We start from the raw sequence: 27,038 nt of genomic DNA, 5'->3' as shown, positions 1-27,038 counted from the left end.
CTAAAGTAGTAAAGAAAGAAGAAGAAAATGCCATATCAGTCATGGACTAGATGAAAAAGGTGAATTCTATATTGACAAAAGGTTATCTACATGGAAAAGATGCATGAGATATAGGTAGTGTCTTTGGCATTGTTCTCAAAGAGGGAGATATTGTGAGACAATTGGCTATGCAATAAAAAGAAAGATGCATAATATGCTAGATAAAGAGAATGTAAGTAAGGGACATTATGAATATGGAATTGTTAGAATGATTGATTTCATGATCTGACATGATAGAGGGACCTTATGTTTTTTTATATCAGAGATGTATGGATGTGAATCATAATGAAAATAAGGATATTAATGAAAACCCGATACTAAATAGAGGGAGTTTTCTCAAAGTACTACATGTTTTGGATTGCATTGTAACTATAGGTTTTTCCATCAATTTTGAAGAGGGATATTGTTGGAAACTACAATTGTGACAATTGCTATGTTGTCATTAATATCAAACCTTATTGATCAGACAATTTTCTATTTGATTTGAGTGTCATATCTAGGTGATTGATGAAGAGTATTTAAGAAGTTGAACATAATAAAAGTACCTAGAGGAAAGGTTGAGTTATGAGAAGAAACTACAATGGAACTATGTAAGTTAGACTTTGACGAGATAAAGTGGTGTTTTAAATCATGCTACAAGTGAAGAAGTTAGTTGAATTGAAGTCTTGAAGTAGTGATCAAAGATTGACCAAATGGATAGGCTTGACTAAGAAAATGAGAAAAAAGATTAAGGAAGTTGAAGTGTATGTTGAGTGATTGTAGTGTCAACTAAGTGCAAGTAAGTGTCGAGAAGTAGTGTCAATAAAGAACCAGTGTTGACTAAGCATCAACATATGTGCCAAACATAAATGTTAGTAGCAACCAAGTAAACCAATGGTAACCGAGTGTCACAACACAATATTGGCCAAGGGACAACATTTAATGCAAGGATAGGGTTTGGTAAGAGATCAATGAATTAACATGAAATAGAACTTTCTAGAAAAGAAGACGATGAACAAGGAGGTGGAAAGATTCATTGTATATGTTGAATCTTATCAAAACCCTAAGATATGTGGTGATATTTAGTGGTAAACAATTATAATTACCTATTTAAGTAGGTACAAGGGCTAACCTAGTAGAGGTTGGAGAAATTATTAATTCTATTGATTGGCGAACTTAAGCAGGAGGCTATGAAGAGTTGTGAAGAGGTGAAGTGTAATTTCTTGAAAGCTCACCAAGTAGATCAAAGACTGAGATGACAATGAAGGCTAGTCAATGGATCAACATGTGAGCTGAACTATGATCTATATTTACAAAGTGAGTTATATTAGTTAGATCAAAACCTATCGTAACTTTCTAACCATTGTATTAGTATTGAAATCATTAAATCAAGGTTGACCTAACAGTCATATGTAAATCCTTTAATCAAGTTGGCATTCTAATGAAATACTCTAAAGTCCTCTAACAAGGCCACTCCTAATAGGTTGATTTAATCATTTAACAAGGGCACATTTAATAGTCTATATTGTAACCTTTAATAGGGTTGGCTCCTAACAAAGCTCACTTCATAAGAGTGAAATATTGGTTACATGTTAGTGGTGGTTTTTCCAAAATTGGTTTTCCACATTAAAAGTTAGTGTCAAACTTGTGTGGATGTTATTTTTGATGATTTACTCTTAATGTTTTACAATATGCAAGTTTGTTATAATTAGGAAAGTGGACTACTTGTTGATGTTATTGATAATCTACTATAGAGGGCAAGCTAATGGATGCATAGATCTGAAGAAGTTGAAGTGTTTATTTGTTGAATTGGTAAATCTAGACCTTGGATAACTTATTCGTCCCCCTTCTCAGTTATTCCAAACATTCTAACATGTATATATATTTGAATGCATGTATGTATGAATGCATATATGTACATATGTTTAAATATATGTATATTGATATGAATGTTTTTCACTGTATATAGAAGTATCTTTATGTATATATATACTTATGTATGTATGTGAGAATATAATTTGTGTATATATATGTATATGTATGTATGTATATATATATATATATATATATATATATATATATATATATATATGTATGTATGTATGTATGTATGTATGTATGTATGTATGTATGTATGTATGTATGTGTGTGTGTGTGTGTGTGTGTATAGACACACACACACGTACATACATACATACATACATACATACATAAGTATATATATATATATACACACACACACACACACATACATATATATACATACATACATATGTATGTATATATATATGTATGTATGTATGTATATGTGTGTGTGTGTGTGTGTGTGTGTGTGTGTGTGTGTGTGTGTGTGTGTGTGTACATACATATATACATACATACATACATACATACATACATATAAGTTCACCTTATCCATTTTTCTAAATTTTAATGAGGTTGAATGTTTTTCTTAATAATGTATGATATAGATACAATGAACCGAGAAATATGTTAAATTAAGATATGTATTAGTTAAATCTTAGTTGAGCTCATGATCTATATAATGTTTAGTATCTCTAAATTCTATCTTTATTATTTATTGATAAATATTTAAAATACATACATACATAGACACATATATGGATATGTATATCCACACACACACAGTAACTAAATTATTATCAAGTAACTCTAGTTAGGTGTCATTTGAAAATTATGTAGGAGAATTTATTTATTTTCAATTTATACTTGAGTTCATTCTATAAGTCTAAATATTTGGAAAAAGTTTGATTTAATGTTTTTTTAAACAAATATATATTTTTTAAATCGTATAAATTTTCTAAATTAAAAAAATATTATTATTATTTTAATGAGTTAATATTTTCATTATTTGTTCTTTTGAATTTTTCATAAAATTAAATTATCTTAAAATTTAACCATTGTATAAATAATTTAAAATAATTATTCATTCATTTTTTTTTAAAGTTCAAAATCATAATTTCAATATTAAATTTTCAATGTCTAAAATGGAAAAATGTACTTATAGTAAATAATGTATAATAACTATTATGAATAAATTGTGATCGATGAATCTTCAAATTTAAATGATTTAAAGTATAGTTGAATTTGTCTATTTATAACTAATGAATTATAATAATTCTTTTTTTGTTTCACATTTGTAAATGGTATTGATACAATTAGCTAAAATGTATAAATCTTTACAATCTAGTAATTAATTCAAATATATTTGAGTTGACATTGATCTACATGATGATATTTGTATCAACTAAATTTTGTATGATTTTAGATAGATTTTGGTGATGTATATTTTTAAATTATTGTCAATCTATTTGAGTTCTGCATCATTTTAAATTTATAAGGGACTATTGAGGCATCGTTGACCTACCTTTCAATGATAAAGTTTTCAATAATCTTTATGATATCAAGCTTGGATAAATATGGTTACTAATATATGAATAATAATTGTAAATTTGATGTAGTGGATAAAGATGCAATCTAATATTGATACACAAGTGCCTATTTGGTTAAGAAATTATCACAACTATCTTCTCTAAAATGCTTTTCAAATGTTCTTCATATAGACAAATTGAGTGTCCACTATTAGTTGAAAGAGAAGATGATTAAAAGAATTAATATAAATGAAACAAAATTTGATAACTATGATTTATTATGAATGCAAGGTGATAGTGAGATAATATATTATATCTTATAATATGCATTTACAGATTGAAGACTTCTATGAATGAACAATTGCTCTTTCTTATGATGTTTAAAATCTCTATCTTATTAGATAGAAATGAACATTTTTATAATATAAGTAATATTGGATGATCTATTTTGAATCTACATATGACTTGAGAGTACTTCAACTCTATACTTAAGCACATACCCATTTTGCAAGCAAGAAATACCAAAACTAATCTTACAAAATTTGAATATACGACTTTTCTTAAAAGTAGAATTCTTTCGCAATCTCCTTTCCTTGAAAATAGGCCAACTCCACCATCATGCCAACTCACATGTAATAAACTACTTAACAATATATGATAATCCATTTTTACCCATGTTCCCTTCGAAACATTGAAATATATTACGAAACATGGAGCCATGTGCTGGCTTCGTAAACTAAACAATTGGAATCTAGTATCGAGTCTTGACTTCGATGCGGTTCTCTTTCGATCGTGGTGTAAGTCCCGTCACCACATCGATAATAAAAATTTGAAGTAATCCTTTGCCCTTGCCACAGTTTTGCTTTCCTGCACTGTCCCTTCCATATCGTTTCTGTTTTTAACAATGATAACTGACCCCTCTCTTTCTTCATATCGTCCTTTTCTATGGCTGCTTTTGAGTCTCATCTTTATACGGTGCTCGCATTTTGCAGAGAGCACCGTTCTTACTTCTTCAACTGCATATAACGGAGGAGGCATCACATGGATCAACAATATCCATTCTCTCGAGGTCTTGCCACCATCTGATTATGAGGATGCCATCGTCCGGCCGATTCTTCTCAGCGCCGTTATCTTATATAATAATTTGAATCTACAGTTTGGATGCGGATTCTTCTGCTATGGTAGTCCATGCAACACAGGATACCTGTTTGCAACATTCTTTGTTGTCAAAACGAAGAATGGTGCGCTTTTTGACATGCAAATGGTGTGGAGTTCAAACAGAGAGCAGACGGTGCAAGAAAACGCAACCCTCACACTCACCTCCATGGGAAAACTCATGTTAAAGGATTCAAATGGAACTCTCGTCTGGTCTACAAATACACCCAATCAGGATTTTCAGCGGATGGCCATACAGGAATCTGGGAACCTTATTCTTTTGAACAAATCCAATGGAATAATGTGGCAGTCTTTTGATCATCCCACTGATACGCTGCTCGTGGGCCAGAAGTTAAAAGTTGGGCAGAAGCTCATAGCAAACATTTCTCCTACAAATACAAGACAAGGTATTTTCTATTCTTCCTTGTCTGCCGATAGCTTCGGTGTGTTTACAGACACTTCACCCCCTCTCAGGTATTATATGTACCCTTATCAACCTTCACCAGTGAATTTATCATATGTCATGTTCGACAATGAATCTGTCTATTTCTACAGTGACAGAGAATTGGCGTTTGCGCCAATTGGCGTACCCTCAAAAAGCCTCTTCTGTAAGATTGATTCAGATGGGCATCTGCAGTTTTATTCACACCAAAAGCAGATATCAAGATCCAAGATTGATTATTTATCAACATTTGTGGAAAACCTATTGAGTGTGTGTGATTATCCAATGGCATGTGGAAACAATGGTTTGTGCTCAGATGGGCAGTGCAGGTGTCCAAGTGAGGACAATGCTTTTCATCCGGTTGACCCCACAAGGCCGAGTTCAGGCTGTCTTCCCCATAGATCTCTTGTCTGCTCAGACAGCAACCCTTCCCATGGCCATCACTTTTTGGTGCTGGAGCATGCTTCCTATTTCAGTTATCGTTTCAATTATCCATCCATTCGCAAGTTGGTCTCACGAGATTACTGTCAAAATCTCTGCCTTGCAAATTGCTCTTGTAAAGCTGCATTTTTCAGGTATGACACAATTTCTTCTGAGGGATCATGTTATCTGGATTCAAGTCTCTATTCTGTGATCATGAATAATCAAAGTGATATGTTTTACAATTCAACTGCTTATATTAAAGTTGAGTCAGTTCCCAAGGAGATTCACCGTTCCGTTATTGTTATCATTGTTTCTGCTATTGGGGGAGTACTTGTCCTCTTTCTCATTTTTTGTACATGGAAACTTAAGTATCGTAAAATGGATGAAAATGAGGACGATCCCTCAGATTGGTCGCCAGGATTACCTCTGCACTACACTTTCCAAGAATTGAAGAATGCTACAAATGACTTTAGCAAGAAGTTGGGCAGCGGAGGATTCGGTTCAGTTTATGAAGGTGTTTTGAATGACGGCTCAATGGTAGCTGTGAAGCGCCTTGATGGAGCAGGACAAGGAGAAAAGGAATTCCGTAGTGAAGTGCAAACTCTAGGCAAAACTGATCATCTCAATTTGGTAAGACTGAAGGGCTTCTGTTCAGAAAAGGTCAGCCGAATGCTTGTATACGAGCATCTACCAAATGGGTCTCTGGATAAATGGATATTCTCCACCAATTCGCTGCATTGGAAGACTAGGTACAGAATAGTTCTGAATATTGCAAGAGGAATGACATATCTACATGAAGATTGTCGAGAACAGATAATACATTTCGACATCAAGCCACAAAACATCCTCCTCGACCAAAATTACAATGCGAAGGTATCAGATTTTGGCTTGGCCAAGTTGATTAACAGAGAGCAAAATGAGGTGGTCACCCTGATAAGAGGGACACCAGGTTATATGGCGCCTGAGTTACTAAACATGCATTTCACGGAGAAGGCAGATGTATTTAGCTTTGGGGTTGTGGTGATAGAAGTTGTGAGCGGAAAAAGACGCCGAGATCTTTCGGACAACAGCCTGTTTTCAATGTTACAAGTCAAAGCAGAGGAGGGGAGGTTAACAGATTTGGTATATGAGGGATTTGAAGAAGATGAAACAAGTGTAAGAGAGGAGGCAGTAAAATTAATAAAAGTAGGAATGTGGTGTGTACAAGAAGATTTCACGAGGCGGCCAGCTATGTCGAGTGTGGTGAAGAATTTGGAGGGCTTAATAGATACACTGGATGATATTCCTTCGGCGATAGCCCCGGATGCTTGTAATGTGCAGTTTCTGGACTCGGTCAATCCAAATCTCAACCACGAAGTCTGGCTCTCCCGAGCTCCAATGTGTTCGCTGCTATCTGGCCCTAGATAATTTGTTCGCTTATTTATAATCCTTATAGGCTTTGACTATGAGAGAGCTGTTTGCCAATTAATAATCCATTTTTAATTTCCCCCCCCTCCTCCGCTTCTGTTTGGTTGTTGAACAGGCTTTACATGGTCAAAGTCTCCAGCTTTATAAATATTAAATATAATAAATATATGAGAGTAGAGCTGTCTTGTACTGCTCCCGCATCTTCCATAATATTTTAACCTCTTATTAGAGAGAAGTTATGGATGAAATTTATTGTGAACTTTTATACTTTTGACATTTTAATTTGTTTTTCATTGAGGGTCAAGTGGATTATTTGCATCCTAGATATATTATAAAACATATTGGCTGTGTATTTAGTGGAATGAATCAGTTGTATATTACTTATGTATTGAGTTGGAATACATATTTTGAAATGTTATTCTAATATGTGGTAAAGAAGTTTCAGAGATATATTTTAATATATGACGTTTTGGTTAATGCAAAATCTCGTTTGTAAATTCAGTAATAACAAATTTGAAGGTCATGGAAGATAAAGATTCATTAGTTTTGAATATTTTGGTTTGATTTGCATATATAATCTTTAAAAATAGACAAAGAGTGTCACATCACCCGATGCATCTTCTTATAAGATATCAAATAATATTTCATACCAATTTATAATATATCTTAAATGAAAAATTTATAATCTTCTTTAACAAGATATTTATTTAACGTTACATTAATTTTTTTTTTTAAAATGTGTTTAAATGAATGTTAATGGTGTCTTTTACACTTTTAACTTACAAGTTGGACTATGTTAATGATAATCTTTTACAAGATGTAACATACAAATGCCTAATCTGTATTATATTATAATATTTCATAATTGATAAAATATGAAATGATCAAATGTCAAAAATAAAATTAATGGCATACAAAGTTGGCCATCAAATTACAAGTATGGCTTCCAACATAATATGCAAGGAATATGTCATATCATAGTGTATAAAAGGTGGATGAACTTTCAAGAAGATGCCAAACTAATTAGCATGCAACCAACACAACCATGATGCTCCACCAATACCACTCATAATGATGCTACCCAAAAATAATAGAAAAGTGACATGTCCTCATGTCATGGGATACCAATAAAACCATTATTGATGTTGTTTTGCATTTTTATAGATTTTAAAAGAAAGAGATCATTCATCTTGATCCTAAAATGCTATAAGTTTTTCCCAAAAAACCTAAGAGTTTCCATTGTAAGAAGTGTTAGGCATTAAAATTTTACTCCACTTATTAGGAAATGCTTGTAGATTCATATTGGTTTTGATTTGTATTGAAAAGACTATGATTTTTCATTCATGGTTGTATGTTATAGCATTTGTATCCAAGATCTTACTTTCCAACCTTGGCATGTTTTCACTTATTCAAATAGATCAAGTGCACTTGTGTGGTCTTTCTTCTTTCATTTATCAGATTGTCCTATATTGGTCTCTCATGTGCTTGATCAAGTTCATATGGTGTGTAAATTTTCTATTCAAGAGGGTGTATTTTTAATCATGTATATCTCTATTTCCTGATAAAAAATCTAAAATAAAAGATAAATTGTACTATTTATATCCTACTCTTTGGGGAGATTTTTCTAATGGGTTGTTGTCTTTTCATCTACCCCTTTGGCTCTTACTTAGTCCTTTTTTGGAATAATTTGGGATACATTGGACATTGCTACTTTTGGTGATCCTCTTGTACATATTGATTGGGTTCATGGGATGAACTATGTGATATCTTCAACATTCCTTTTACTTCGCAAAAAAAACCATATTCTTTGATTTGCAAGACAGTGGTGGCTTGAACTTCCCTGGCAATGTTGTGTCAGATAGTTAATCCTGGGAACAGATGAAATGGGTGAATGACAATTCCTTTTTTGGCATCAATTCAAAGCAAATATACTTGATGTTCTAAGATGATTCTATGATCATACAGTGGATTAATGAGGCTTGGGGTGTCATTGAACTATCTCTAGATGGTCCTTTATGTTTAATAGGTTTTGGAATAGTGATGAACCTAAAAAATGATATCTTGTGTGGTAAGTCTCATTTAAGAGGGTTGTTGTGGGTGATGCGTTGTCATCTATTGGTCTTGCCTCTATTGTTTGCTCTGTTTGTTCATCCATGGAGTCCCTCTCTCACCTGTTCCTTGAGTTTCCTTTTCCTATTCATGTTTGGTCCATATTTCTTGGGTCACCCCTTAGTTGGAGAACTTGTCTTGTCCTCTCGTGGCTTGAAATACTTGCTAGTTTCATTGATTTCTTTGATGACAAGCTTAATTCTTTTTGGTCTGTTTTATTTTGTGAAATTATTTGACTATTATGGAGTAAAAGGAACGAGGATATATATTAAGGTATAAGAAGCCTTACCGAGTTTAATCATAAACTCACAGTCTTATATAATGCTACATGTGTCTTCTATGTTGGATATACTGCGGAGCCATTTTATGATCCTAATTTGTGAAGGAATGTTGCTCATATACTAAGTAGGCATAAAATTGACACACTTCATTGGTACATATAAGGACATGTTGGACCAGAGGAGCTCAATACCATAGAACCGTTCATCAAGGAGAACAACATCACGAAAGAATAGATTGATGAAACCAAGAAGATGCCTAAACTTACTGATGCTCCTAGGTGCGATGCACCCTCTAGTGTTACTCCTGACATAGATCCCCTTTTGGGAAGATTTAAATTAGAGAAAGCTAAAATCAGAAATAACATTATTGGTGCATGGGATACAAGTTGATGTAGTATCTGAAGTTATTCTTTTTTGATCAACATAACTCTTGATGTGTATAATTTTGTATTGTTTATGTAACTAGTCATGAGTAGAAGATTATAGCTAGTTGGTTAGCCTATTGATAGCTATAGTTATGTTTTTTCTCATTTAAGTTATGGTTAGATTTTTGATGGTCCACTCATATGTAGTATTATTGATGTAGGAGCATCTTGGGTTTTCTTGGTGACTACTTTGGAGTTCACGAGAGAAGGCTTAGTAGTTTCTTTGGAGGGTTCTTGTATTGGTACTCGATCAAAGGACTCGTGCTCAGCATGCTCTGGGAGCTCGACATGTTCTATGGAGCTTGGCATGGTCTTGGAGCTCGACATGTTCTATGGAGCTTAGGATGGTCTTGGAGCTCGACATGCTCTATGGATCTTGGCATGGTCTTGGAGCTCAACATGTTCTATGGAGCTTGGCATGGTCTTGGAGCTCGGTATGTTCTATGGAGCTCGACATGGTCTTTGGTTACTTGGCATGGTCTTTGGTTGCTCGATATGGTCTGGGAGGAGCTTGGCATTGCTTAGGAATTTGGTATTTTTTTTTAGGCTATATAACTAATTTTCTATAATGAGTTAGAGGATCCAAATTTTAGGGATTCAAGAGGGCCTAGATTTCTACCTATGGCTCAAAGTGTGAGTTCTAAATCCATTAGAGCTAGGAGATATTGTGATTTTACTCAAACATTAATTTTGGACATTTAATTTATGTATTTGTATTTAATTTATGATCTGCGCCAACTTTTGGCTTATATTGGTATAAGTAGGGGTTGTAGGGAAGTCTTTAGTCATTATTGATCTAGCTTGGAAAAGAAGAGGTAGCTGAAGAGTGAGTTTTTCTTCAGTCTGTGAACAGAGCGTCGAATGTGATGCAGTTTACAGAAGAATTGTGATGGAGTTGTGAATGTTTGGACAAAGTGTCGAATGTGAGGCAGTTTACACTTGGAACCTGGATGAAGTTGGATCAAAGCTAGTAGCTGCACTTGAAAAACAAGGAAATTTCTTGGTGGGCTTGCGAGAACAAGTTGAGATCTTCCTTGAGGGTTTCTACCAAATTGTGGATCTGGACTAGTTAGTGTTTGGATTTGATCTTGATTGATCATGCAAAACTATTATTGTAATTGCTATTGTATTTGGCCATAGTTGGGAAGGCCTTACAACCTGACACATTACATGTAATAGTTATTTTATAAATAAAGAGTTGTGATTTGGTATCAGATCCTGCATTATTGTTTCTTGTTGTTGTGTTTTTGTTCTGTGGTTATTTGCTGGGGGCTAGGACATCTCCTCTAGGGATTCTCCTACCTTGCACTATGTCAATAGTAAAACTCTTTCATTTACTATCTTTAATGTTAAAAATGATCCATATTATTAGTTCCTTCCTAGAACTATAGCCGAGGGAGCATCCTTAAACAGTGATTTATCTCTATTCAAACAACTAATCAAAATCAATTTTTGTTAATAGTTTCTCTTTCTTTGTTAGTTTTTGTTAATTAGTTGGCCATTTTTTAGACAAAAATCAATTGAGTGCTTTATTGGCACTCTATGATTGGGCTTAGATCTAAATTTGTAGATTGACAGAGGTTGTGTAGATATTACAAGGCAAGAGAACAATATTGAATTAAGAATACTACATATTTTCAAGCTTGTGTGAGCATTATAAGGTAAAAAAGGTGTAAAAGTTTATATAAGTTTTGGTAGATGGCTATTAGAATTTTAATTGTTTTGGCTAGAGAATGGACTTGCTATACCAGGTAAATGTTTCACAATATATTTGAACACCCACTAATAACATCTTGTGAACAACTAATAATATGTTATGAACTTTGATAATCTGGCCTAAATGCATTAATGACATCTATCCTCACAACGTTACTTGCAAATGCCTGCATTTTTCAACTAGGGGGAGAAATGTTATGGGAAAAATGGGCTTAGAGTGTGTAATATGTTTTCTTTTTTCACATGCAAGTTATTCTCTTTAGTTGTTCATTGGATATAAATTCTGGTCTTGTTATCTCAAGCCTTCTATATAGTTAGACTTCTTTTAAGATTTATGTTGCTAGGTAGTGATATACCTTTTCATAGTGTCATCCTTGCACCCTTCAATTCTAGAGCTTTAAAATTATGTAAGTAGTCATTACTTCTTCCTTGCAAATTTATCCTATTGGAAATAGAAATTCAATGTTACTTATTTTTTAATTATATCTAACCTTGTAGAAAACAACTGGAAATTTATTGTTCAATCAGTTTTCTTCATCGATGATACAAATTTGCTTATGGTTAGTCAAACATGTATTAAATGGAATATGTGGTGACTATGAGGACGTGACTGTAGTGCATGGAAAAATTTAACATGCATGTATATTTTGCATGGTCAAAATATTTGACCTTTGCAAAGGCTGCAAGTGTATTACTATAAGAATTACAAGGTTTTGATGTGTTTGATAGAGTTGGGAATACCCTAACTAATACAAAATTAGCTCAATGTAGAGAATTGTGTGACCAAATTCATGTAATGTTATGTAGATAATAGAAAATATTACAAATAATTCAATGTCTTGCTAGGAATTCCATCTTGAATTATGGGCATGCATAGTTCTATCAAATAGCATCATTTTAATGCATAAATATAGACTAGGCAACCCTTGTTTTGTCTCACTAGCAATGCCATCTTGCATTATGAGAATTCTCATTTCTATTGATTAACATCATTCTATGGCATAGATGCTAGCAATCAATGCTTACTCATGCCATTGAAGAGTAGTTTTAAATAATTTTCACATGGGCTTTATGATGTGCTCATAACAATCTTAGTCTTTTTGGTTGAATACAAGAGACTCTTGTAAACATTATTGTAGGTTCTCAAGTATGGGTGCAAGATTACAAAGTGACCTAGATTGATGGAGAAGTCCTAGAGATTAAAGGTCAACAGGTTAAAGTTCAGACAATTGATGGAAAGTTGGTAAGTAAATAGTTTTATTTTGAATGACAATCTCTTTAGGTTTCTTTTTTAATTTATTGTGACTGCTTACAATTAGTTTAACAAAATCCTACAAATGCCAATAGATTTGTAGGAAAATGAATGGGTTATGTCTAGGAATATTATTTCTAGCATTTCTTTGTGGATTGTTTATGCTTTCTTTTTGGTGAATGGTTAAAAAGCTTCTTTTTTAGGGAAGCTATGGTAAATTCATGCTTAGGGAACAATGCAATATCTTACTACTTATTACTGTCAGAGTGAAATTGGTGGGGTTGTGGTTGGTAATCATATCCTAGTCTTCTAGTTTTAGAGATCCAAATAAGAAGCTTTTTCTTGTGTGCAAGTGATTGTAAACTTGTCAAATGTACATCCAAAGGATTATGAAACATTGGCAGACGAAGTGGATGATATGATAAAACTTGCTTATTTACATGAACTAGGAGCTCTACAAAATTTGGCATCTAGATAATAACTAAATGAAATATATGTAAGTTGTCATGGTTTTATTTTAATTAATTTATATTATTATTTATATTTAGATAGCTCTTCATCTATTTGTTCATTTATGACACTGTTCTATGTTTTTGTCTTAGTTAAAGTGCAATTCATATGCTTTTAAATAAACAATAGAACAATATTACTAAGAGAAATGTTCTATAATGATATTATGTTGTATTTGGTAGACCTAAACTAGGAGTATATTAATTGCCATCAATCCTTTTAGAAGACTTCCTCACTAGTATGACAGTCAAATGATGGAACAATACAAAGGAGCAACATTTAGAGAGTTAAGTCCTCATGTGTTTGTTATGGCAGATGCTGCATATAGGTAAGCCTCTCCAATTTTTTGAGTGAAGCCATGTTTTGTGTCAGGGAGCTATCTCATACATTCATTTAAACATTTTATGGATACTGGGTGATGATCAATGAGGGGATAAGTCAATCCATCTTAGTAAGTGAAGAAAGTGGAGCCGGTAAAACAGAATCCACCAAAATGCTTATGCATTATCTTGCTTATATGAGAGGCCAAGGAGAAACTAAGGGGAGATTAGTGGAGCAACAAGTTCTAGAAGTAAGAAATAATGGGTAATTTGGTTATGAATGGAATCACTGTGGCATTTTTTTTTGTGATCTCAATCTTCTAATACCATGTCTTCGTTGTTGTATGTGATCATTATCTAATTTATTTTTTATTTACTTCTTTATAGTCAAATCATGTTCTAGAAGCCTTTGGGAATGTGAAAACTATCAGAAATAACAATTTCAAGTTATTTCCTTTTTACATTTTAAGATTGTCCATTGCGTGTATAATAGAAGGAAATTGAATATAAGACATTTCTAGAAGTTGAGTTGTTAATTTGGGGCTTTGCCTTATTTTTTGGAAAATCAAGAGTGCAATTTGTTCTTCTTCTTTTTCTACCTAATAATCACATTTTGTGCAATCATTTTGGTAAATTTGTTGAGCTACAATTTGACAAAAATGGAAGAATATCAGGAGCTACAATTAAAACATACCTACTAGAAAGGTCTCATGTTTGCCAAAATTTAGATCCAGAGAGAAACTATAATTGTTTCTATCTTCTCTATCCTAAACCCCCAGAGGTATGCAACATCATGCTTTGGTAATTGTAACTATAATTGAACATTGAAATAGGTTCATTGCCTATTTTCTATTTGTATTCTAAATCCAGGTATGTTCAATTTGAAATTGTAGAATGTTAATGGTAGTAGAAACATTTGTAGAAATTTCCTTCATTTCTTATTTTAATAAATTGAAAAAAATAAGTTGGAACATCCAAGTTCATTTCATTATTTGAACCAGTCCAACTATTATCAACTTGATGGAGTTAATGAAAGTTAGGAGTACCTTGCAACATGAAGAGCAATAGAAGTTGTTGGAATTAGTACTGAAGAACAAGTATGAAATTTTGTAGAATGGAAATTTAAAATGGTTCCATCCTTTTAAACTTTTTATGTTTATAGTTAAATTCATTGTTTGCTTCATATTTCTTGTTTTGAGGCTATAATGATACTTCTGCAAGTCTTATTCTTACTTCTTGTTGCATTTTTCAATAATGCTATCTCTGTTTTTATCTTATTGCAATGTTCAAATGTTTTATCTACTATAAAATGATTTTCATGCATTCATTCTAAAACTACAGTAGGAATAGATGATGATCTTCCTCCTTCTCATCAAAATTGATTAGCAAGAGGTGGTGGTTGGATTTCTAGGAATGGAAGACCTTTTGCAAGTCCAATGTCATATTCTAGAATTCAGAATGATATGGAGCCTCAGATTCACTGGCTTGAACAAGAGGCATACAATTCTGTTCTTAGAGCTTTGAAGGCACAATCAGATGCAATTACATGGGTATTTACCTATTCTGTACTACATACTCGTCAGTGTCTTCTATCACACATTTCATTATTTGACAATAATTTTCTTTTCTTTTCTTGCTATTTATTTCATTTTTAAAGAACTTTTTTGTTTTTTGTGCTTGAATATTTGATGAAGTTAACTTACATGTCTTAAATTTTATATTTTTATCTTGAAACTTATGGGTTCTTTAAAAATAATCTATTTTAGGCAAAAGAGGGTTTGATGTCTGAGTTGGGAAAAGAACTTAGAGTTTCTAATAAGGGGCATAGTGAAATCTTGGGGAGAGTCAATGTAGATGATTTATTGAGATGAATAAGGTTCAATTCATGCTCGGTGTAATACATACAATTATAGGAAATAGTTTTTTAATGGGAAAAATTAAATTTGTGCTCATCTTGATGTTGTAGGTAGTTTCATTCATTTGATTAAAGAGATCGACAAATTCTTATGATGAAACATTATTAACTATTATGCACATTGTTATTTGTGAGAGTCCTTGTTAGATCTTTTCAATTTAAAGTTTTGCTTATTTAACATTAGAGAAACTCCAAAAGTTGTACAGGACCAAAGGTTTATTATTGGTTATTTAAATGTTTGATCAAAGCATGGAGATAGGGAACTCTTAACCAAGGTGGTTTAATAAGCATTGGTCCACCAACCCATGATCCATCCCCTAGTCCAATTGTTTCAACATCAAGAAAGAAATATTAAATAACTCATATGTTTCCATCTCTACCAATGCCACCACATTCAATGATGAATCCTTTGCCGACTACTGCAACAACACAACCTTCATCATCAATAAAAAGAGGAGCTTCTCTTGGAACTAAGAACAAGAAAACCAATTTAATGAGCAACTAATTTCTAAATTTTCTCATTTATTATTTTTTCTATTGCTTTAAATATTTGTCTTCTAAATTATTCCAAGTATTTATAAGTTCTATAATAAAAGAGAATTTTTGTTTACTACAGATTCAAAAAATTCCTGTGTTGTCTATCCCAATCAAGGCTTAGCCGTTACCTCCTACTCTTCCAGTAGTAGGGAGAGGATAGTTTGGGAATTGAGGACCATCAGAGCCTCTAGGTTTGAGTGAAGCTACAACTCTTGACCCCTTGGTGGGCAAGAAAGTGAGGACAAGGTAGCCAAAAGCCAATAGCTTTTATGAGGTTGTTATTATGAATTATGATCCAATTAAGGTATTGAAATTATTTAAGTTCAATTTTAATAATTTGATTATTGTTTTATGGAAATTATGATATCTATGCGAAATATTGCTACTCAGTAAACATTTTTTTTTTGTTATAACATAAAGCCACTGAAAAAACCTTATACTTTAAGAGGTCCCACTTAATATACTGTAGGGTCACTGCCATAATATTTTGTTGTCCACTTGGTGTTTTTTCTTGCAAGGTTCTGGTTTTAAAGATTACAATGCGACAAATTTGGTATCTTTTAGCATACATTCTTTCATTATGTGTTGTCTGAAAAACCTAGATCTACTACTTATGTTTCCCTTTCTAGTATAGATGAAAATTTTGAATATTATTCATGATTGCTAAGGATCTGAAATTGAAACACTTATAGCAATAGGCATAACCCCAACTATACAACTAAGGCTTTCTTCGAAATTTACTTTAAAATGAATAGGAATTGTCATAAGATTACAATAGTAGTTAAGTAGATACATGGATATGATTATTGTAATATTTTTTAACAAGTTACTTCTAAAGTGACTAATATGCCCAACTAGTTGTATAGGTAGAAATTTGCAATTCTTCCTCATTATTTATCTCACCCTCTCTTTGTCTTGTTGCCTATATGTTGCTCTTTTCCAAACCTATTGACCCTTCACCAAATAAAGATATTTTTTGTACAAATGGGTTCTTGTAGAGTAAACTTTATTAGTTGTAGTTGTTATTTACTTCAAAAGCAACTTGATATGCCCAACTAGTCATAAAGGTAGAAATTTGCAACTCTTCCTTATGATTTCTCTCAAACTCCCCTTGTTCTGTTGCTGGTCTACTAGCCTTTCCTAGGCTTTTTGATCCTTCACCAAATACAAATATTTCTTGTAGAGTAAACTTTATTAATTCTTTTGGTTATTTGTGATGCTTGGTTTATTCTCTGTCCATCTAGCATTACATGCTCTTTTTGTAGTGTAGTAATATGCCCACATGCTCACACATGCATAATCATTCTTGTCTTCTTTCAAGTCCTATTTTTTTTCCAGTTAGAAGTTGATTTTGTTATTAGAATACATAGTACATTAAAGAAAGAGTGATATTACATTTACCATATGGAAAAATGTGAGCATCATCCCAATGCTTGAAGTCTCCAAACAAGAGATGTGGACAATGTTAACAACTAAAAAACTATATATATTAATATATGTGATTTTTCCCTTGTTGATTAAAAAATGGTTTGTGTATGGTTAGGGACTGCATGGACTCATTTATGATATTAATATGAGTAGGGAGACTTTTGAATGGGTTAACTTGAAGGAGGTATGCCATTTTCCCTCTTTTCATTACTCAAGTCTTCAAATTGAACACTGCACCTTGGTTAGTTTGTAGTGTTGTTGGTAAACAGATTTGTCACAATAGAATTTCTGAATGGGTGTATGGCAAACCGTTCACAACAGTTGGATAGGCCCTTGGTATGCAGCCTTCCTCTGCATTTAGAGGGGCAGCTCCCTCATATGATATAATTTTTGAAAAGGATTTTCAAATAAAGAATCTAAAACTTTAAAGATCAGGAGAAAGTCATTCAGGATAAATGCACCACACACCCTCACAACCTTCTTCGGTAAACAAGATTGATAACAACGGTGATCAAGAACTATGCTTGAAGGCAACCAATATTACCAAGTACACACATTATCATTCATAAACACTCGCATAACACCATGAGAATGTCTACTACTGCATATAACAATTTTTATTTTAAAATAAGAAACCCAAAGCACATCTCATTTCATTTCCTTGCACCAAGAAAGCAATAGAGATTTTTCAATTTCGGAGATAAAAAGTGTACATACTTTCCAAAATTTATCCCTTCAATCAAAATTTCAGCATAGTGTTCCCTTATTTAAAAAACCCAAAAAGTCCCTTTGCAAAGCCCAAAATGACCCTTATACAGACATAGAGGTTAATAACCACCTCTTCGTGGTTAATAACTACTTCCCAAATATGTGATTTGGGCGAGGTTAGTTAACCTCCACAATATTAACCCAAAATAATCAAAGTCATAATTTACAACGTATGACTTGGAATTTATATCTTCTGGGTTCAAAGTTAGATAATTCGTCTTGATGAAGAAACTAGAGAATCTTTTTGATCCCAATCAAAGTAGTCAGTCGATCCCTCTGAAAGTAAAGTGAAGCCATTTTCAAATGCATTAGGAGATACAAAAAAATGTGAGGAAAGCAAGGAAGCCTGTGTTTTTCCAGCATATATAGAGATCACTCCTTGTATAGCAATATAGGTGGTGAGGATATCCAATGCACCAAGAATGATCCCAATTGGGTGTTCCTTGAGGGAAATCTAAAGCTCATTGGAAAAATCATAGTGCAACATCCTATCCTTTGTATTTGCTGCCCGATGCATGCCATTATGAATTCCCAATTTTTTCTCTATATGTTTGAATGATGCATGTTGTGTGAAGCATTTGGTGTATTTCTTCTATAAATCATCACAAACCTTATTCTCCATGATATGTTTCACTTACGATTTGGCTCTCCAATCATTCCAAATGTTTCCTCAAGACAATATCGCTCTGAGGCATTTAGCAACGTAATTGGCGCTCCTTTGTATTACCATGCATACACCTTATCCATTTGCACCCATGGATTCTTGGTGAGAATGGTAGAGAAGTCTAAGGTGGTGTTACATGATATTTGCTTCATCACGTGGTATCAAAATAGCTTCCTTATGCAGATTAGAAGTGATCATTATCTCCTCATTGAATTTATGCACACAGTGACAACATGCTTTGACTATGATTGTGTAGATCTAATTATTTTACCAAACAATTATCGAGCCATGTCTATGATCTTGCATATACTCTGCTTTTCTCCAAGGAGGAATGTGCAATCTCTTCTTCTTTAAGGATTGTTTGGTAGCATTACACACAATGCAAATAATTTGTTGTAGTCGATCTACCTTGCCCACAAAAAAGGGCTGTTAGGATATGTAAAATAATACCATAATGGCTTGCGGATCTAGCAATCTCAAATTGTGGTCAGGAATCAATATCAACAATTAGCATCTCCAACTTCCCCATCGGTCCCACTCTTTCCAGGATAACATTAATGTATTCATACTCTCCGACAGGATACCCGCAGGCCATGTCCCATTTTGATTTGCACACAACAGCATTGTATCCCATAGATCTGAGACGGCTCATCATAGTCCTTCTAAGGCAACCATTTCCACATTCTTCCTTGTCCTTGTAGATGTTATTGGTGTCTTGGTTTGCTGCTTCTAAATTCTTGAATGTATCTGCCCAAAGATTCCTCTCCCACACACTAGAACATTGAACAAGACTCTCATTCATTTTCTTTGTCAATTTGATCCATCGTTAGTTGCTTTGTCAATTTGATAATCTTCCTCCGCTTGCTGGTTTGATCTATCTTCTACAAGAAATTCATATTTCCACACCTGGCATACATGCTAATAAGAAAATTGCCCATGGAGACATTTCATCAAATAGTTTACATGCATCCAGATCACAACTACTTCTCATAATGTGAGCATCCAATTCCCTACCATAGCTACTGGGATATCAAACCTAGCAATGTCCTCTATTGTGAATTCATTGGAGGAATGTTGAGGGTGTAAACGATTTTGTAACAACCATTTTTCATGTCCTTCATCAAGTAAAGTTTAGACAAAATCCATTGTTCCGGTAGGTAGATAGAAACTCTTTGTTGAATGATCATTTAACAATAGCACATGATGATTCTTTGTTGGACAATCAAATTTATTACTCTTGGAGAACAATTCCATTATTTGTAGCTGAATGGAAATCCATCACCTGCTGTTATCTCATGCAATATATGGCATGGGTAGTTACTTTGCTTTGTGCTGCAATGAACTTTTGATATAACTTCTTGAGGCCTTCGTAAAATGTAGGTTCTGATAAGGCTTTTCCCCAATAATGATACAAACTGCCTTTTTCCATTTCCTCTCAAGCATGATCAAATATAGTTCTATTTGAAATGTATTCATGACTAACAAGGGAACTGGTGTCTCCACGCAACAACCAAACAATTTGATATTTTGAGCACGACTCTAATATAGCTAAACTACTTGCTTTAGCACCTCCATGGATTGAAGGCTCATATGACTTGTACGCTGAGAGCTGTCTTTATTGTGAGTGCATTATCATCATAGAAAGGTGGCAAATAAGATATTCCTCCTCTTTTATAATGCCATCGAATCACAACTGCCACCTTGTTTTAAAACTTACATGTGACACTGGTTAAAAACTGCCTCATAGAGGTTAAGAAAAACATATTTTTGGATGTTATCATTAACCTGTTGAGAGGTTAATGGTTAGGAAAAATGTGTTTTTGGATGTTATCATTAACCTTTTGAGAGGTTAGGAAAAATGCATTTTGAGTGGCGATCATTAACCTTTAATAACTTGAGGTTTAGAAGTCGGATTTCAACAATCTCAAGTGCTATGCAGAGCTGCTAACGAGTAGGAGACATGGAGGCTTAGAGACTCACAAATTCAAAGATATAATGGCCAATTTAAGGCTTAAAACCAGGAAATTTTTAAATATTAACCATGGCTCATAAAATTGAAACAAATTTTATAGCTGGGCAACAGCTGGCTCTAACTAGGGACAAGGACTGACAAGGACGAAGCTCGAGTCCAAAATGAATAAAGTAATGCCTTATCCATTGGGCTATAAAATAGAGTCATTTGAGGAACCAATTTACAAAAGTGGGAACAAACACCAAAAATGGGACCACGAAAAGAAAAACTGAAGCACCACAAACTCCTAACTAGACTACGTACAAGGCAGGTTTCCCTACCTCCAGTGACTCAAGGTATAATCATGCAAATCCATTCACAGGGTGAGGAAAATAAATACCATGGTGGACCAACATGTGACAATTCGTAAGCTTCCATGAGTTTGAATATAAGTGTGCTACTTGAACACTAACTCTAAAGTTCATAGCACACCCCACATCTCTGGATGCCAGGACATATCCAAATAACCAAGCTTCATCAAAAATCTCAGACTTTAAAATTAATCCTGCTTCCTATTGCATGTCATAGATAACTTCATTGTGAACGAGTTGAATTATATGACTCTCAAGTTTCTGAATGCATTTCTAATCTTTTCCTATGCTTGGTGAACCCTCTTCTTTTTCCATTACCATGATCTTGGTTGAACCTTCAATAAAATTATTCCAACTTAGATGCACATCTATGTTATATTGAATCTTCTCATGATCCATTTCTTCTTCCTTATCTTCCAAAAGATCATCTTGAAGTCTTAGATACTCTGAAGTTATACTGATATCATGGTCAACATGGTTGGTCATCACTTCAATTTCCCTTCCATTAATATCAAAATCCTCCTTTTGAAGATCCTTCTGGTGATTAAGACTCGAAGATATCAAACCTCATATTGGATTTCCTTCATACGATCTATGATGCAAAGCAATCTATGGAGTTGTAGCCATTGGATCTTGTCCTTGAACACCTATTTGAGGAGTATCAATAAAAATGCCTTCGTCTAGAAACAAAGGATTAAAGTAAACACTTTCTCCACACAAAAAATTACTATGTCCAAAGCTTTTGAGCACAAACTTGGGATAAAAATATCATGACAGTTGCCTTCATCAGATTCTTCCATGAGATCACCTGCTAACTCATTACTCACTTGATCATCATTAATTTCTTCATAAAATCTCTTAGACATAGAATCTCCTATTTGATGAGAAGGCTCAAAAAGAGGATTTCTTTTTCCTTCAAATAATCAATAGGAATTTAATTCCACTCCCATTGTATTAGAGGAACCTGTCTTCATGTCCATATAGCTTTCATCTTCAATATGTTCAGTGATATCTATCCCATCTTGAATCATCATTTCTTCTCCAAGACATCTTTCATGAAGTGTGAAAGTTGGCATGCATGATAAAGAATTAAGATTACATGGTTCATCTTCTTCTCCTAGAAGCTGATTTTTAACTTTTTCATCAACCAATCATTTAATCACAATTTCATCAATACCATCAAATGTAAAGGTCTCCATTTCCTCAGGGAAAGCAGATATTTGTATAAGTTCATGGTTGCTTTTATCTCCATCAATGGTAGTGGTTTTTGATTGTTCCATGGCATCTAAAGTATTGATATCATCAATAGATTCATCATCACGAATGGTCATTGAAGGATGATTTGGAAGATTTTCTCCACATAGGAAGTCATCATCTAAAGCATCCAGGCACCATGTTGGAATAAAAGCAATATGAGATTCACTTTGATCCACATTTTCCTCATCTTCAATCATTTGTTGTGTATTTTCTCGAGGTTTTGATATTTCTCTTTCTTCTCATTAGGATTGAGATGATTGAATAACTTCTCCTACATATGGAAATCTTCACATTCATGCCTTGATACATTAATAGACCCTTTTTCTTCTATAGGCACCATTTATCGATCATCTCCTAGATTAGACATAGAACCTTTGTCTTCTTTCATGTAAGAAGATTTAGATGAATCCTTTCCAACATTTGGATTAGGTGATGTTTTCTTATCAAGAAAATAATTCTTGCATGGGTCTTCTTTCTCAAGTTCTCGAAGCATTTGAAGTAAAGAAGGATGTACTTTGTTAGGATCCAAGCATGCATTTCCATAGAAGCTTCTTAAAAATTCAACCTGATTGGGATCAATGAGAGTATGACTTTGATGAGTAATAGGTGCAAGCATGGGGACACCTTTTTGACCACCACTATCCATGTTTGATTGACAAGAATCACTTTTATTATCAAGTTCTTCCCCATGCTCACATGTGGAACTTCCTTCTGAAAATGATTTCGGTTTGTGAGAGAAAAATTGATTATCTTTACCATCTTCTTCATCTATCAGTTGCAGAGTCTGGAGCAAAGATGGATGAATCCCTCATGGGTCTAATTTTCGTCCACCATAGAAACTTTTCAAGAAGCTTCGCTGCTTAGGATCAATATGATTTTGCTAAAATATAGGTGCATGAGAGACAATTTTACTATTCTTCATTGTTGATTTAGATGAAGCACATTTTTCAGCAAAGCCTTCTTTATCTTTACACGCTGAATCTTTTTCCAAAAAGAATTTTTGATCATGAAAAAGAAAACCATAATTCTTTCCATCCTCTTCTTCAATCTTTTGAAAACTTTGAAGTAAGTGGGGATGAACCATTTTAGGATCTAACCTCCTACCGCCATAGAAATTCTTCAAGAATTCAAATTGTAGGGGCTCATCGAGAATTTGTTTCTTAGGACATGAAATGTATTCATCATCACTATCGCTATCACTATCACTTTCAACATTTCCCTTGTACCAAACCATGATTCTAAATTACCACCTTCAAACAGAGTTGCCGATAATCAATCTTTAAAATAGAGTTGCCAACCTTCATTCGAGGGAAGGTAACTTTTATCAACCATGTTATTAATTATCGTTCACTTGGTTTTGGATGTGACCAAGATTTTGCTTATTTCTTCTTGGGATAACTACTATTCTTTCAACGATTACAACGTTGTGACCAATAGGAGCTCTTCACAAGATTTCCCCAAACTCTTCTTCTTCTTCAAGAACTTGATTCACCAGATGGTATTGTTGATTACTTCATCTACACCTCCAGGCTAGAGTGTTCAAATCTGAGATGATATCTTCATGGGTTTCTTGAAAGCCGAGGTTCGGTTGGAGAATAGGAAAAATGTTCTCATGCAGGATAACCATTGTGCTTCATTATAGGCAACTGTCAATCTTTCTTGTTCAGTCTCCCCAGTAGAGTCGCCAAAAATCTGTTGGTAAACAGATTTGTCACAATAGAATTGCCCAATGGAGTGTGTGGCAAACCGTTCACAATAGTTGGATAGGCCCTTGGTATACAGCCTTCCTCTGCGTTTAGAGGGGCAGCTCCCTCATATGATATAATTTTTGAAAAGGATCTTCAAATAAAGAATCTAAAACTTTAAAGATTAGGGGAAAGTCATTCAGGACGAATGCACCACACGCCCTCACAACCTTCTTCGGTAAACAAGATTGATAACAATGGTGATCAAGAACTATGCTTGAAGGCAACCAATGTTACCAAGTACACTCATTATCATTCGCAAACACTCGCATAGCACCATGAGAATGTCTACTACTACATATAACAATTTTGATTTTAAAATAAGAAACCCAAAGCACATCTCATTTCATTTCCTTGCACCAAGAAAGCAATAGAGATTTTTCAATTTCGGAGATAAAAAGTGTACATACTTTCCAAAATTTATCCCTTCAATCAAAATTTCAGCATAGTGTTCCCTTATTTTTAAAACCCAAAAAGTCCCTTTACAAAGCCCAAAAGAACCCTTATATAGACACAGAGGTTAATAACCACCTCTTCGTGGTTAATAACTACTTCCCAAATATGTGATTTGGGTGAGGTTAGTTAACCTCCACAATATTAACCCAAAATAATCAAAGTCATAATTTACAACGTATGACTTGGAATTTATATCTTCTGGGTTCAAAGTTAGATAATTTGTCTTGATGAAGAAACTAGAGAATCTTTTTTATCCCAATCAAAGTAGTCAGTCGATCCCTCTAAAAGTAAAGTGAAGCCACTTTCAAATGCATTAGGAGATACAAAAAAATGTGAGGAAAGAAAGGAAGCCTGTGTTTTTTTAGCATATACAGAGATCACTCCTTGTATAGCAATATAGGTGGCGAGGATATCCAATGCATCGAGAATGATCCCAATTGGCTCATCCTTGAGGGAAATCCAAAGCTCATTGGAAAAATCATAGTGCAACATCCTATCCTTTGTATATGCTGCCCGTTGCATGCCATTATGAATTCCCAAATTTTTCTCTGTATGTTTGAATGATGCATGTTGTGTTAAGCATTTGGTGTATTTCTTCTATAAATCATCACAAACCTTATTCTCTGTAATATGTTTCACTTACGATTTGGCTCTCGAATCATTCCAAATGTTTCCTCAAGACAATATCACTCTGAGGCATTTAGCAACGTAATTGGTGCTCCTTTGTATTACCATGCATACACCTTATCCATTTGCACCCATGGATTCTTGGTGAGAATGGCAGAGAAGTCTAAGGTGGTGTTACATGATATTTTCTTCATCACGTGGCATCAAAATAGCTTCCTTATTCAGATTAGAAGTGATTATTATCTCCTCATTGAATTTATGCACACAGTGACAACATGCTTTGACTATGATTTTGTAGATCTACTTATTTTACCAAACAATTATCGAGCCATGTCTATGATCTTGTATATACTCTGCTTTTCTCCAAGGCGAAATGTGCAATCTCTTCTTCTTTAAGGATTGTTTGGTTGCATCACACACAATGAAAATAATTTGCTGCAGTCGATCTGCCTTGGCCACAAAAAAGGGTTGTTAGGATATGTAAAATAGCACCATAATGGCTTGCGGATCTAGCAATCTCAAATTGTGGTCAGAAATCAATATCAACAATTAGAATCTCCGAATTCCCCATTGGTCCCACTCTTTCTAGGATAAAATTAATGTATTCATACTCTCTGATAGGATACTCGCATGCCATGTCCCATTTTGATTTGCACACAACAACATTGTATCCCATAGATCGGAGACGACTCATCATAGTCCTTCTAAGGAAACCATTTCTGCATTCTTCCTTGTCCTTACAGATGTTATTGGTGTCGTAGTTTGTTGCTTCTAAATTCTTGAATGTATCTGCCAAAGGATTCCTCTCCCACACACTAGAACATTGAACAAGACTCTCATTCATTTTCTTTGTAAATTTGATCCATCGTTAGTTGGTTTTTCAATTTGATAATCTTCCTCTGCTTGCTGGTTTGATCTATCTTCTACAAGAAATTCATGTTTCCACACCTGGCATACATGCTAATAAGAAAATTGCCCACAGAGACATTTCATCAAATAGTTTACATGCCTCCAGATCACTCCTACTTCTCATAATGTGAGCATACAATTCACTGCCATAGCTTCTGGGATATCAAACCTAGCAATGTCCTCTATTGTGAATTCATAGGAGGAATGTTGAGGGTGTAAACGATTTTGTAACAACCACGTTTGATGTCCTTCATCAAGTAAAGTTCAGACTAAATCCATTGTTCCCGCAGGTAGATAGAAACTCTCTATTGAATGACCATTTAACAATAGCACATGATGATTCTTTGTTGGACAACCAAATTCATTACTCTTGGAGAACACTTCCATTATTTGCAGCTGATTGTAAATCCATCACCTGCTATTATCTCATGCAATATATGGCATGGGTAGTTACTTTGGTTTGTGCTGCAATGAAATTTTGATATAACTTCTTGAGGCCTTCGTAACATGTAGGTTCTGATAAGGCTTTTCCCCAATAATGATACAAACTGCCTTTTCCCATTTCCTCTCAAGCATGATCAAATAGAGTTCCATTTGAAATGTATTCATGACTAGCAAGGGAACTGGTGTCTCCACGCAACAGCTAAACAATTTGATATTTTGAGTACGACTCTGATATAGCTAAACCACTTGCTTTAGCACTTCCATGGATTGAAGGCTCATATGACTTGTACGCTAAGAGCTTTCTTTATTGTGAGTCCATTATCATCATAGAAAGGTGGCAAATAAGATATTCCTCCTCTTTGATAATGCCATCGAATCACAACTGCCACCTTGTTTTAAAACTTACATGTGACACAGGTTAAAAACTGCCTCATAGAGGTTAAGAAAAACATGTTTTTGGACGTTATCATTAACCTGTTGAGAGGTTAATGGTTAGGAAAAACGTGTTTTTGGATG

The 27,038-nt window shown here is 34.0% G+C and overlaps 1 protein-coding gene and 1 pseudogene across 1 annotated transcript; both read left to right on the top strand.

The window, feature by feature from the left end:
- Positions 1 to 4,314: 4,314 nt before the first annotated feature.
- Positions 4,315 to 6,837, top strand: LOC149546900 (G-type lectin S-receptor-like serine/threonine-protein kinase SD2-5). Its single transcript, XM_089794067.1, has one exon. It carries the CDS (start codon positions 4,315 to 4,317, stop codon positions 6,835 to 6,837), a length of 2,523 nt encoding a protein of 840 aa, XP_089650193.1.
- Positions 6,838 to 13,711: 6,874 nt separating this feature from the next.
- Positions 13,712 to 27,038, top strand: part of LOC149546899 (protein EMSY-LIKE 3-like) — a 103,730-nt pseudogene continuing 90,403 nt past the window's right edge.

Source organism: Cupressus sempervirens, chromosome 7 (genome assembly GCF_028749045.1).
Source record: "Cupressus sempervirens isolate cs-2001-9-10 chromosome 7, ASM2874904v1, whole genome shotgun sequence".
Lineage (NCBI taxonomy): Eukaryota > Viridiplantae > Streptophyta > Pinopsida > Cupressales > Cupressaceae > Cupressus > Cupressus sempervirens.
The sequence above is the reverse complement of the archived record's forward strand: the minus strand, read 5'-3'. Positions and strand labels throughout refer to the sequence as shown.